Below are 15,077 nucleotides of genomic sequence, written 5' to 3' on the forward strand. Positions count from 1 at the left end.
CGGGGCATGCACAGCGACCAATGCACCAGAATAGACTTGCTGAATGTGAAATACTTTAATTCTCTGCAAAAAAAGGGGGACGAGGCAGTAAGGAAGATTTTTTTTTGAACGTGAAGGGCAGGGAAATGTGTGCATTCAACCTTATGTGTGTGAGTGTGTGCATTGAAGCAACTCTGTATGGAATATAGGAGATGCCCTAACTATTCAGTACCCTCTAGGCCTTGTCTCGCCCCCCTGGTGTGTCACCGCTAGAGCCCCCACTCAGGGTATCTCTCCAGCGGTGCCGCTCCCTGCCGTTGCCCCCCAGCACTCTCACTGCCTTGGCGCTGCTCCTGCCTCAGTCAGGTACCATTGCATATTTTTATTCTTCATTGATATGCAGACTGTTGATTGATGTATGTTTGTTAAATTGATCGTCTGTTTGCCCGTCTGTCTGCTTGTCTGTCCCCCAGCCATGGGCCAGTCGTCATCATCGGTGCGTCTGCGGTCTGGGGGCACTGGTAGCTGCAGGAGGAGGAGGCTGTTAAGACCTGGTTCAGAACCACTGCAGGTCAATGTTGTGAGTTGAACACATACCTTCATAAACAGACACGGACATAAATACAGATTGTTCTAGTCACGGCTTAATTCTCATTCTTCGTTCTCCAAGGCTTTCAAGATCTTTAGAGATGAATAAAAATAATATTGTGATTTATACCAGACTTATAACAAAACACTGTGACGACCATATATTAGATTTTAAGTGGCTCTGCACACACACACACACACACACACACACACACACACACACACACTTCTACATCACACTGAGTTTGTTCACCTGTCGCATATGTGAGCAGATGTAGATGAGATAATAGGATGTATAATGGAGAAGGAGTGTGACTGATAAATAACCTCTCACTGATACTGGTAATATGGAGATGACAGAGCACCGGTCAATGTTTCATCAGATAATGAAGGAACTGATCCGTGAAGATGGTGGCCATGTGGATTAATGTCATCCACTACTCTTAGGCCATTACTCATCCTGAATCGGGGCACCCAACATATCAGATATGTTTTTAATCTGACGAGAGCACATGCAGACAAATGGAGTGAATTTCACGGCAGACAAAGGAATGACATTAAACCGTTTTCATATACCTGGTGGTGCATGAATCTCAGAGAAGTGTAACGTGTCTTTGTCAGTTGTGTAAAATTAGCTTCAGAGTACGTCGGAGTAATACTACTCAGGAAGTGAAACCAGGCATTTCAGAATCGGTGCTTTGATGTGCAAGTGGCCTCGGGGGGATTCTAGTGGAAGGAGATGCAGAGTTTCTCTGAAACATCCTGACGGCGTAGTGAACATTTCTGGGGCTGTGTCCAACATCTGTACCTACAGAACTGCAATGCATACAGCTAGACACTATTTAACTTATTATTTGATCGTACTCATTTGAATCTCTGCTTCATTGAATGAAAATATGTTTCAAAGCACATTTAATTCAGAATTACAAATACGTATTCATTAGGATTCAGTATAAAATATACAAGAACTACATGTTGAATGTATTTTGAGAATGAGTGTACACAGTGTTGTAATGCCATGTGGGCAGAGCTTTACTACGATAAACTTCAATTCAAAGTATTTACAAGGAGTCAGAGAGGATTACCACAACGTTTGTAGTACAGTAAATAGTCCATTTTCATGAGATGCGCTGTCGACTCAACTGTTGAATTATGAGCCCCCGGCTTTCAGACCTGGCACGTCTTTGCATAGAAATTTTGTAAACCGTGTCTTTGAGGAGGTGATACTACTGCATTTAGGCTTTGATTATAACTTTTTCTAGCTGGTCTAAATAGTGTTTGTGAGCCACTGCACGTTGTTGCCATGAAACTCGCTGGCTCGTGTTCATCTTCTTGCTTCTATCTTTAGGCAGCCTTTTTAAGTATGAGCTAAATAGAGAAAATGTGTGGGTGAGAGAGAGAAAAAGGGGTGGGAGAGAAACAGAGGGGGGAAGAGAGATGCTCCCTTTGTATGTGCACTTTTGCGTTGTGGCCATCCCCGGAGTACAGATCACGGATTCACAACACAAATGTCTTGTGTGCACTTTATATGTACCGGACTCAAATGCTGGGAATCATGGCTGCATCTTGAGGATGGAGGTAGCATATGATATACACATACATACACACATATATATGCATATATGTGTCTATACATATATATGTGTATGTAGATACATACTGTATATGCACAATGTGACGTAACATCATAAGATAGCAACACAGCAGTATGGATGGATGATGCTTCAGCATTAAATCTGTGTACTGCTGTCTTATTTCTGGTGATTCATGCATTGTTTATTTGGTATGGATCTCGTGTCAGGATTGGACCTGATGTTTGTGATACAGTGCAGTGTGTCTTACAGTCTTCCTGTTAGGATGACTACTGGAGCCCAGAGGCCGCAGGCAGAGTGAAAGCATTCTCACTGCAGTGGATTAACTGCTAATGCTGACGCCTCTCTTCTCCCTTTCATTTAAATGAATTTCTCCCCCAGTCACTGCCCTCTCCTCTGCTCTCCTCTCCTCTCCTCTGCTCTCCTCTCCTCTGCTCTGTTCTCCTCTCCTCTCCTCTCCTCTCCTCTCCTCTGCTCTCCTCTCCTCTCCTCTCCTCTAACAAACATGTAGCAATGGCAGTCTTTGTTAATTCCTATGCAGATGAGAGGACAGTTTCCTGTGTGTTACTAATGCTGTGCCCGAAGCTCTGCTGACAACTTGTCAGAAAGGCGGGACTGTCTTATTAAGGACTTCACGCAGATTAAGAGTTTCAACAGAAATCTTATATGATTAAGTTTGGGCTAACCTAGGTCTGTCTGGTCATAATCATATTATGCAATGCTATCTATTTATTATGAACGCAGGCATTGGCTAGTTTGGAAGGGCAGTGACGAAAAAGGACAAATTGAGTTGACCAACTACTTATGTGCACACTTTTACGCCCATGTGGGGAACAACCGTGCTCGTATGTTAATTTAACCACATACACATAGTTTCTGTTTGGCTCTGCCTCATAGGCCTCAGCCCCTATGATACACCCTCTTCACAACGCTATGACACACACACATACACATACTTCACATGCGCTCCTGATATATTCAGAATTCATCTGTCAGGGTGTATGAGTCATTGCATTGACGACCTCATTATTTGGTGAGGAATGAATAGCACTGGCTAGTGATATCTCTGTCAAGCACACTGTGAATGTGCTTCACCCTGGGCTTTATTTTAGAGCCCTGTGAGACAAACCACGGGAATAGGTCTTCCTCAAATAACTGCATGTATGTACAGTCTGCACTCTGAGCCACAGGCGACCTAGAATCTTTTATCAGTGTTCATTCAACATCATTCTCCTGCCAAGGTACAGGCGCGTATCCGCTGTGACTTACTGCAGCCACCAGCTAATACTCTTTTGTAGGATGCACTGGGCTCTGATAAATAGTTGTGCTGCTGACTGAATCTGAGCAGGTAGTTGTGTCAGAGCCTCCCTAGGCTGTTTCTTCCAAAGAATGGGTTTCTACCTGTCAGGTGTCTGGTGTGTGTGTGTGTTGTTGTTGTTGTTGTATGCATAGGCGTGCAACTCCATTCTTACGTGGTGTGTATGTGTGTGTGTGTTAAGAGAAACAGACAGCTAGGCTCAGGGCCTTTTCTCTTATGTAACTGTTGAGAGGGTTTCCTTTGCTCCCTACAAAAGCCTTTTCCACTTTTATTTCAGATGGCTGCATGTTCCCGGGGACTGGAGGAGCAGTGCTGTGTGTTAATTCTTTTACACAGTGGTGTATCCTGTTTTACAGTATCTCAGCATCTGTATTTTGTCAGATCATGCATGCCTGTGCATGTACAGATTTGTGTTGGTGCTCTCTTGCAGCATATTCTGTGTTCTACCTCATCAGGGACAGTATTTGTATCCTTCCATCATCACCCCAACTATGTTGTGCTGCTGCCAAAGTAGGACAGTTGGAATATATTGATGGATGGTTTCAGTAATGTCACAACATGCAGTGATTTTTGTTATGAGACTATTTAAGGCCGAGAGCACTGCAGTTCTTGTTATCCAGCATCACTTGTGTCATTTGTGACATTTTTCCCAGGCTGCTTAGGTGATTTTAACCACAGTCATCAGCTTCTAGTGTTTATATAACACAGTGTCTATTTTCATGTCTGACAGGTTTATATTAGGGTAAAGACTTTTTCTGGTCTTAAGTCAACACAGAAGAATGTCACATTGTGTTTGGTAATATGATGATCCCTTATTATCTGACAGCACCATCTTAGAGCAGACAGCCCACAGGCTAAGATGTGTTACACTTGTCTTTCACCGAAATGTTTATGTGCATATTACACTTTTAACGTTCATTGTATTTACACTCATCCAAAGTGCCAATACATTATTTACACCTGATTAGGGGTTTGCATTTAGCTGCTTTGTCAACATACAGGCTAATATCTGCCGGCTGTTGTCTTGGGGATCATGTATGTTTTGCATAAATTGTCTGTCTCTAAAACTGTGTGCCAACTCAGTTTTCCTTCTGTGGAAATTTCCCACAAATAATGTGTGTGTTCATAATTTTCTGATGCTTCTACAATGAAAGAAACACCCATCTTTACATTATCCAAAAATATTGCCAATTAGCACCATTCAGCTGGAGGAGCAAGTAAAGGCAACACACTGATGAAATTATTATTAAGACACATTTCTCCTTCCCAGCACTTTTACAACACTTACTGAAAGATTGTTTGAGTACCTTTTCCTATTTAAGACATTGACAATGATCCTTCAAGTGGGCAATAACTAGTAATGACTTTTAAGATCTGTATTTTATGACTATAAACTATAAGAACTATAAAACTAGACAAGTGCTGTGATATCTCTCTCTCTCTCTCTCTCTATATATATATATATATATACACACACACACACACACACACACACACACACACACACACACACTTGAGATGAGTATTTGTACCTTGAATAGCATACATAGCTCCAACTGTGGTCACTTTGTTCCTGTCCTAAAATAATGAGACAGAAGCTAAGTGCCTGTACAGTGTTCTGCTAGTTAGAATGTATCCTGCAGGCCTCTGTGAAAGATGGGCTGGATTTTTCTGGCAGCTGCCACTTCTTGTGTACATTATTTAGCTTAACTTTCTGCCTCTGACCTCCCTGGCTCCCTGCTACACCACATGCGGTGTCAGAGAAAACCCTCCATCACATACACGTATTATGCAACCCCCTCGCTCCATGTACTTGTTCCTCATTCCCCCTCTCCTTCCACCTCCCTCTCTTCTTGACCTCAGAGCTCATCATCCCTCCCTCCGTCACTTCCATCTCTGTTTTCTCCTCTCCTCAGATCAAGTTTTCGCTCCCTCACCTTCCCCCCCATTTTCTCCGTCCCCTTCCTCCCTCCTGGCATGTGAAAACACCTGCTTCCTGTAACCTGTTGTGTGTGTAAATGTGAGAGTGTGTAAGTCTGTATGTGCACCCATGCCTGTGTGCAGTCATGTATTTTAGATGGCAAGCTTGTTAGTGAATGTTTTACTGGACAGTCTGTGAAGTCTTTGATCGTAGGAATTGACCTATCAACAGGAAGTGAGGTGCTGAGAAACACAGAATTCCAGAACAACCCTGCACCCAAGTATCGTTTCACTGCAGAGTTTTGCATTTCAATCCGATGTTCTGCTTTTGAACAGTTGTGGCGTGGAAGCAGTAAGAATGTAAAATCATTTTAGCTCAGAGGATAGGTGGAGCTGTAGCTTCTCAGATCCCTGCTCATCTCCTCTTTATAGTGAGTGAGTTACACATGTACGGCACTTAGTCGTGGGCATGACGGTTGATTAGAGTAGGTGAGTAAGCTGTTTATTGCACACCACAGCCTTCCACAGTCTCTCAGATGATGTGACGAGCCTCACCAACAATGTTGCAATAACGTAAACACATAATAATCTGCTCCCAAAGAAACACAGGACAAATATGCAACAAGCATTGTATGCAAATGTGGCAGGCAGAAAACTTGGAATGGATGGGCAGGCACTACGGCTCTTACCACCCAGTGTTTTGGGCTGCAGGTGGCTGACAGTGCTCTGATGAATGATGACACTAGCGAACACACTCAGTGCACAGACAGCACAGTAAAAGCACACTAAAGCAATGTAGGCTTAGTCAACCAACCAAATCCTAGCATGGGTCATTCGATTTTATCCCTCACCCCACAGCTGGGCTCTCAAATGACCAATCTTTGGGCTTTATTTAAGTACACAATGGTGCCGATGGTGAACAGAAGCATAAATAAATAACAGTCTGTATTTTCAACAGTGTTCCTTAATGCTTCCTTTTTGTTGCAGTTTGTGAGAAGCTACAATCCTGTCTTTGGGGAGCTTGTTACAGTGTTTTTTAGCAGAGGCACTGTTTCCCCTCCATGGGAAATTTTACAGAAATTTCAGACTTACTACACCTTTACTGAAGAGTGGAGAGCTTCAGGGATTTCAGTTTGAAAATGTCAAGAATTTTTTATAATTTAATCCATTTTCCTCTCAATTTAGGCCCTGTCTTGATGGATATGTAATGGAGTCAACATGTGTGCAAATGAAGTTAAGCACACTGGGCAGACAAGAATAAATAGAAAATGTTGATGAACTCATATCAGTACTGGTGAATAGGTAATGCACATGAAATAAATTGCAATTAAAGTATAAATAAGATATAATGTAATACAACACAATAATGTAATGGCATATAAAGAATACACACTGTCCTCATCTCTCTTATTTTTTAATAGATCGACATTTGGGAAAATACACTTATTGGCTTTCTTGCTGAGAGTTAGATGAGAAGACATATACCACTGTAAGATGAAGATGAAGCTACAGCCAGCAGGTGCCTAGCTTAACTTAGCACAAACACTGCAAGCAGCTAGCGTGGCTCTATTTGAATGATAACATCCGCTCACTAGCACCTATAAAGCTCTTGGTTAACATCTCCTATTATACCTCTTATAACTCCTAATTCTTGGGTGGATGCAGTGACTTGACCTTGAGACTCGGAGAAGTTACAGTGTTTATCCAGCCAAAAAATAGTCCTGCACATGACCCCTTGTACACACAAGCGTGCATGTATGCCACAATGTCCCACTGTTCATTTAACTTTTAGCATAGCACTTGATGGGGATAAGTTAAGTCAAATATGCACTGACAGCAAACACTGACCCTTCTTCCCCGTGGTTCCAATATAATATGTATTTTTAATAGAGGTACAGGGGGAGAGCGTTTGGGTGGAGTTCTCAGTGTTGTATGCTTACAGCTATTAATGCCACAGTCAACCTACTTTCCCTAAGCAAATAAAACAATTATCAAAGTAGCATAGTAATGAGTTCCTGTCACAGAAGTAGGGAAAACAGGTGAGAAGTGTATTCAATTAGTTTCATATTTTATGTTTCTCCTCTGCAAGTTCGTCTTCAAACGCCTGTTTTTATTCCACAGGAGACTTTATATACCCTAAATTCTGGCAGTGTTTATACAAAGACTTCATGCCTTCTATTTCCCTGCTACAGCTTCACAACGTTCTGCAGACTCACTGGGGGCTGACATAAAGAACACAGTCGCAGGGCAGATTCATCTTGTTTTACAGTCTCCAGAATACACAGATGTAGTACTGGTTTATCATTAAATAGTAATTCAGTTTTACTGGTCCCATGGTCATGCCATCAATGAGTTGCAAGTTTTCTCCTGAGGTTGTTAGGTCGAGCAATGCTGTGATATCACTTGATGTTTTTAACCCTAATTTCACCACCCTACTTCAGATAACATAAAGTAAGATAATGGGGAAATTTACAGAGCGACAGCAGCAGAGGATACTGCAATAGTAAGAAGCATTAGTTAAAAAATCAAGATATGATACATAAGTAAACAATATAGTAAGTAAAATAAGGCAATAGTTGAGTTCACATTATTGCTCATGGAGAATATTGATATGGATACTTGACATGACATACTGTAGCCCTTCTATCTCATCTATCTCTTACTATTTCTTAAAATTCACTATGTTCTGACTCACTGCCTTTACACCAACAGCCAAGTTGAGCTGAACGAATAAACAGCTGATGTCTGAACAATGGTGACAAAACTGTGTCCAGGAAAAGTCCAGCAATTTATTTTTAGGACGCTTTGTGGCTAGAAGGCCTGGGAGGAAGCAGGAAGTCAGTGTGGTTGTCGTGGGGATGGGAGGGGAACAAAAGAACTGGAGCAGACTGAAGGGGAAATGGGCGTGGTGGGCTTCGCCTCCCATTAGCCAAATACCGACTGACCACGAACAGATTCATTTGCTCACACTGAGATGTCTAGTGTTATTCAGGGAGAGACTGAACTATTTCAAAGAAAATCAGCAGAAAGAGATGAATGTCATGAATGAAACTTCTAGTTTGATTCTAGTCTGATTCATGCACTTCTGACTGTTGCTGGACTTAATCTAATGCTTAACAACAGGGAGGGTCTAGAATATTTTGACACTCTTTCATCTGAATGTGAGAGGTGCAAACATTGTTCCTCATATGGCTGTCAGTGGGTCAGTGATGGATGATGCCAATATTGGAGCAAACGGCCACTCCCTGAAGTAGCAGAGCTTCCTGCCTACCTCCTACCAGGATACTACTAACTATTATGAGTAGATATTGCCCTGAGACATGAATTTGGAATTATTGCTCTGCGGCAATAGTATAATTACACCAGCACTGGCAGCATTGCATCAACTTTGTTCAAGGAAGGTGTTGAGGATGTGCTTTGTACTCACATCTGTTTGTGATATTCACTGACAGGATATTGGAGCACACTTGAGGTCTGGAGAGAGTCCAGTTTGATGACCTCTGCTATTTGCAGATGATCTTCTCCCACTGGTTTAATTGGACTGCGCTATCCGATGTGCACTGGAGTAGTTCTCTCATGAGGAATGATGTCCCAATCAAGTGCAGAGTGAGCAGCTGCTTCTCTGGAAGGGGTTCAGGGTCATTTTCACAAGTGAGGGTGAACTGTTAGATCATGAGATTGACTATCAGTTTGGTGCAGTGGGTACAGACATTATATTAGACCCTGGTGATAAATACAACCACAAAACTCACTTTTTCTGACCCTAATCTGTTTGCATGCTTAGGAAAGTGACAGAAGTGCTGCAATTTCAAATACAAAGTGCCAAAATTAAGTTTCTCTGCAAGTTGATTAGAATATAGTTTTCACTTCCATACTGACTGCAACGACATCCCTTCTTAAAGCAATTTCAGTGTAACATTTGCAAAGTAAAGCTAAAGTTGATGAGACGTAAGCAGTCTGAATTTAGCAAATCAAATACCAAATTTTAATACCAAATGCCAGCGTTGTATTACCTTCTCTCTGCCTCAGCTCAGCAAGGAAACGCTGTCCGGGGGTATTTCATGATAGAAAGACTAACTTTGAAGGCTGCTCACTGCTGCTCACTCCTCAAATTAGCTTTACCTGAACTTTGATATGTCAGTTTGTTTTTAACATGAAAAAAAATTTGATTTTTTTTTTGGGGGGGGGGGTGGGCACATCAGGTGAGGAGGTCATTGAGGACTGTAGAGTGGGCTAAGGTATTTACAGAGGCACCTCCCCTTCAGGGTACAGTGGACATAGCCAATTGCATAGACAATCTGAGACAGACCCATGACACGGTGGAGTGATCTCCTTTGCTCTGCTTGCCCTATTCTTCTCTGAACCCTTAATTCATTAGATGTGAAAATCTCTGCGACTGATGACCAGCCCTCCTCCTGCTTCTCTCACGCTTCACGCCTCTCTTGTCCCCACCAGCTGTATTGTCGTTGTTCCCTGAGTCCTGGTCGGTCTGCTGTGAATTACCTCGGTACTGTCGTCCCTGTCATCAAACTGGGCTCCATCAGTCTCAGACACTGTGTTTGGTCACAATCTGGTTGTGTTTGCTTTTGTTTTGAATTGTTATAAAACTACACAGTAGATTTTGAGGTCATGATTTTAATGTTGTATGGCTGGATTGCATTACTTTTTAAATTCTTCTTAATATTTTTCAGACTTTTCAGAAGCTTTTCAATTTTGTTGTCATAAAAATTGTCCAACTCGTTGAGAGTGAGTGGTGGGTGAGACTATATAAGGCTGTATACATGCAGTCCATTTACCAGTAGCCCAGAAGCAACATTGCTATCAGAATAGGCCTGGCATTCGTTAAACCCCAGTTATACTGTAATAGTACAAGTGATGCCAGTCATATTAACTGTACTTGTGTATTTACGTACAGTAAGTTTAAGTTCAGCTGTGTTTAACATGTGATTCTACGCTGTGGGAGATATGCAGCCATTTTACAAACTCTCCCTCTCTTTTGTATATGTATGAGTATATTAGCATTGGTGTCTGTGCAGATTTAGACTTTCAGATGTGACCTTTGTTGTCTAAATGTCAGGGAGATTGGAGAGGGAGCCCACAGAGGTAGGGCAGGCTTATGTAATCTGCTCACTCTGCGTTTCACACACACATGCACACACACAAGCACAGAGCAAAAAAAAAAAAAAAAAAAAAAAGCTTGTTTGAGGACGGTTGTCATATCTCAGCTGTGATGCCTCGTACAGCTCTCTGCAACTCACTGAAAGCCTGGCTTTCAGGAGCCATAGCTTTTATCAGGATGTATGTGCAGAAAGTGCCTTGGAAATTATTTATGGCTTTAAAAATACTGATATAGTGCACTCCTTTGGTGTTATTCTTTTAAACTTATTCTGAGATCTTTTGATCAATCCCAAAGCTCTCAGCTGAATGTGAAGACAGTGTTTGGAGAGGGGTTTTTGTGTCTGCGTGTGTGTCGGATGGCTGACTAGGCGGTGACTGATTTTGGAGTGTGGGGACTGAACTGAACTGATTCGCCTGCATGAATTCATTCATGATCGTGTTGCGCTCCCTTTGTAATCTGCCAGCAATGAGAGGCACGGACACCAGGAGAAGCGCTGCAGGCTGGGATTCGCTCATGTGTAATACAGTGTTCACCTTAAGTATTGCTGTGAACACGGAGGCCAAAATAGTGACGTGCATGCCAATGGCAAACACGTGCATCAGCTGGAGCCGTTCCATCCTGTCACTCACAACACTCACAACACTGGGCCTTAAAGGAATACTGCACTGAAAAATTATGTTTTGAATACCAAACACTCACCTCCCGTTGGTTTAAAAGGTGGAAATGAAGCGCTTGTAGTTTGCTCCTTCGTGGGTAACGTTAGCTGTAGTCTGCTCAAATTCACAGCAGTTTCAGTGGATTCCAGCAACACTTTCATTGCAGAAGAAAATGTGTTGAAACGTCCACAGAAACTTCTCAGAACACTCCTGAAGCAAAACCCACTTCTCTGGTATCCATCCATATACGCAATGTGTTCCAAGCAGTCATATTTTTGCCAAAAGATCAACCCACAACTACTCTCGTTTATGTTGGCCCTGAGTGTAAAAAGCTAAACAAGCTAGCTGTAACTGCAGTGTGTTTATTTCATCGTATCTCAGTTGGTGTGATTAATTCAAAGGAATAACGTCTTCATACAGCTCATTCATGACCTTTAAAAATGTATTGCGCCAATAGTATATTGGTTGTTACAATTGTGGGTGGGTGGAGGGGGTGACGCTCAGGAAATTCTTACTCTGCTGTCTGCTGTTATGTCATAATGTCTTTCTGGGCCCAGGGCGTCACATGATTACTGCACATCACTTTTCCTGAGGGCATGGAAATGAGATTCACCATAAGTGTTGGGCACACCTCAGTGCTTCTGAGTATCTTTTCCGAGTTCACAAATTACTGTCGTGTTTGTTTAGTTTAGAGGACTGCAGATACACAACGCCTCTCAGTTTTGAGCTGTGTTTGTTTCAGCTTACAGCCATGTTTTTTGTACCTTTATTTCTTTAGAGTAGGTTTTCTGAGGCTCAACGCATCCTGCTCCGCATTCACACAGTTATACAGGTTCACATCTGGAGGTTGCCTCTGCAACCACAGACTGATCTATGGGACACTGAGCAGCTCTACTAGTGCAGTTTGAGATTAGCTGGGTTGCTCAAGGGCACCTCAAAGGTGGAAATGAGGTTGGAAAACTCTCGCAAACCAGTTGCAATGTGTCATGCATTTCTCTGCCTGTGTATTACACGTTTGAAGGACAGCCTGCATTACAAACAGGGAGTCTGAAAGGTGAAGGTATTTCCAAGTACAGAGGGTCTAATACTCTAATACGCGAATGTATTGATTGCAGTCATTCTTTTTTTAATCTGTTTTATACAAGTCCCAAAAATGTGTTGAATTGTCATGCTAAATTGAAGGAATATTTAAATTAAATAGTATCATAATTACTGTGTAATAATTAATGCAAAGTATGCAAAACATAGTTTTTTATGCTCAACACTGTTATTACAGAACAGGCAGATTAGTATAGGTTAATGTAGGTTAATGAAACACTCCCACCTTATCCTTATTTCTAGGGCTTCATCAGCATAAACCACTTGATGCTGTCAGGTGACGGGTATTAAGCTTGAAACACCTTGCAGCCTACAGTGGGTCCCATAGCCGCCGTCCAGAACTTTTTGTATTGTTTATTCCTGTTAATCCCTGCATTGTGAATTTATTGTGCGTTAATTAATACTACTTAACCTGGACATTTTCAGGGTACCCATGTGGCCTGGAAAACCTGGAAAAACGTTGGCCAGTTAAGTCACTGCTGGTTGGTAACTGTGGTAGTTTTTAGTACTTTTATAGATAAATGCCGCTTTCTTCCCAATTTGTTTTAAATGGTTGAGGAATGTTAATGGTTGAATAATGTTGGTTAGCATGTTTGGTTCAGCTGCTAAAGTTGAAGTACTTGCTAGCGTGCTTTTTCTGCTAAGGTTTCAGGTTTGTGGTTCAACTCTGACTCGGAGCAATGGTTTCACGTGTGTTAGGCTTTGTTGAGAGAGTAAGATAATAATGAACGGGGAGCCAGGGTGTAAACAATGAATAAGAACCCATCTGCAGCATTATGTGAGTCAAACACCAGCTAAATACTGGCTAATGGTAATTTTTTTTGCTTTACTAGCATTGTTTCTTCAGTTGAATGTTTGAGCTTCATTGTGCAGAATTATGTATGTGCAGACTTTTAGCCTCGAAGGCTGTTTTCACATTCATCTGCTGAAAGTGGAAAATTTCTCTGGGCTCACTGAAAATCCAGTTTTAAAGAGGTTGGCCTATGAGCATGATTTGAGACATCACATGTAGTTTGTAAGCCAATCCTGGTCCAATATTCAACTTACACAAGTGTGATGTGGAAACTTGAAGCCTCCAGAGCATAAACACTGAGAATAGACTTTTCAGTGAAGTAGGAGAAATTTCCTGTGAAGCAGTTCAACTTTTGAAGCGACACATATTTGCATGATCACAGATTCAGGATTTTTTAATAAGGTAGAAAAAAGTAGAAGTAATTTATAAGGATTTTGTTAGGACAATAGAAGTATTTATGTCGAAAAACATATCAGAAACACATTATGAGTCACGGTATAGTGATTTTTATACATCTGAAAAACATGTCAGGAGGGGATCTTTAATATGATTCATGAGGGGAAAAAAATGGGTTTCAGGTTATGAATTAATAGTAACAGCATTTTATTGACATAACACTTGGCAATAGTGCACAAACGGCTTTCCAAAAGAAACAAAACAAAATACAATGATGGAATACCATCGAAAATATATAAAATAACAATATTAAAACAGAGCATTTATGAGGAATATATTAGTGTATGGCACGCATCCTGTCTGTCCTACCAGATCATCACTGAAAATGTCCTGGCTGCATCATACTTCTATCATGAAAATGTGAATTTGACTACAGACTAATTAATAAATTAAACAGGAACTAAACATTTTGGCTCCTGCAGAGACACTTTTGAATGGCCATGGATGGCACCTTTAAGGGGTTGCTGCTCCCGTCAGTGATGTCTGTGTGGTGCACCAGGGGCAATGCAGAGTGTAAATGTGGTTGATTATCAGATCATCTGGGCAAACTGTATCTGATGGACGCGTGGCCACAGCCAAAGTGGCAGAAAAGGCTGACACATATGCCAATAAAATTATAAGATGGTGATCACTTTGAGCAACGTGCATCCATTATCCTGACATTTATTCTCCCTCATCACTGGCTGTTAATGATAAATGATAAATCACCAAGGCATGGTGATATTTTTAGATGGGGTGGGAGATGAATAAGGTTATGATTCTGGCCTTTGTGGTCGATGTAGTCAGCGAGGGGCTGGCTGTGCCCCTCCCCCGACTGTAGGTGATGGCTGATGCCGGTAGTCTAGCAGCGGAGCGCTGATCAGTATTAATACAGGACCGCCTCTCAGCCTCGCAGCCGATCTCTCTGCGGTCCCCACTCACCGGAAGGCAGCTCGGCAGCTGCGAACAGCCTGCGCACAGCCTCTCTCTTGTTTGCTTTGAGAATCTATTGGCCTGAGAGTCGGTCGGTTTAGGGGAAGAGGCGAAACACCGGCAGGTGTTGACTAGCGGGGAGTAATCGCGGTGCAGACTGATGACGATGATGATGGTGAGGATGATGCATCTCTTCCCGTGCCTTTATGAATTACATCGTGTAGTGTGAAGAGGCGTAGGGGCATCTCTTTTTTCCATTTCTTTCTTAACTGTAATGGTGGATTTCTCGGTCGCTTTTGAGGCTACGTGTCTTGACGGGAGAGCTGAATACCGCCCGTCCCTGAGAGCGCATCTCAGCATCGGCCCGCAGCGCTGCGCCATGGCCTTGGATGTCCAGACTTGCGCGGTGTTTTCGGTGATCGCGGTTCTGGTGCTTGTGAACGTGCTGTTGATGTTCATCCTCGGTACTCGTTAATGGATCTGCGCTTGGGGCCCGGTTCGCAGCGCACCACACTTTCACACAGGAGAGGAGAGAAAGGCAGTGCGCGTTGGTCGAGAGCGGGGACACCCGGCGCTCCATCCCGGCTACGCGTTGAAATGAATGACGTTGGTACAACATAATGTATTTCTGTTACCCCCCTCCCCA

At 42.3% G+C, this 15,077-nt stretch overlaps 1 protein-coding gene across 16 annotated transcripts in view; it reads left to right on the top strand.

The window, feature by feature from the left end:
- arhgef9a (Cdc42 guanine nucleotide exchange factor (GEF) 9a) overlaps positions 1–15,077 on the top strand; it is a 42,823-nt gene that overhangs the window by 5,195 nt on the left and 22,551 nt on the right. For 6 of the 16 annotated variants that reach the window (XM_076739619.1, XM_076739618.1, XM_076739624.1 and 3 more), the window contains 2 exons: positions 219–345; positions 453–559. In XM_076739619.1, the coding sequence (XP_076595734.1) occupies positions 219–345; positions 453–559 (234 nt within the window). Of the gene's footprint in view, positions 1–218; positions 346–452; positions 560–14,308; positions 15,042–15,077 lie in introns of those variants that run through there. The other 10 variants (XM_076739628.1, XM_076739630.1, XM_076739636.1 and 7 more) reach the window with 9 other exon arrangements.

Source organism: Chaetodon auriga, chromosome 9, assembly GCF_051107435.1.
Source record: "Chaetodon auriga isolate fChaAug3 chromosome 9, fChaAug3.hap1, whole genome shotgun sequence".
In the NCBI taxonomy this organism is placed as follows: Eukaryota; Metazoa; Chordata; class Actinopteri; order Chaetodontiformes; family Chaetodontidae; genus Chaetodon; species Chaetodon auriga.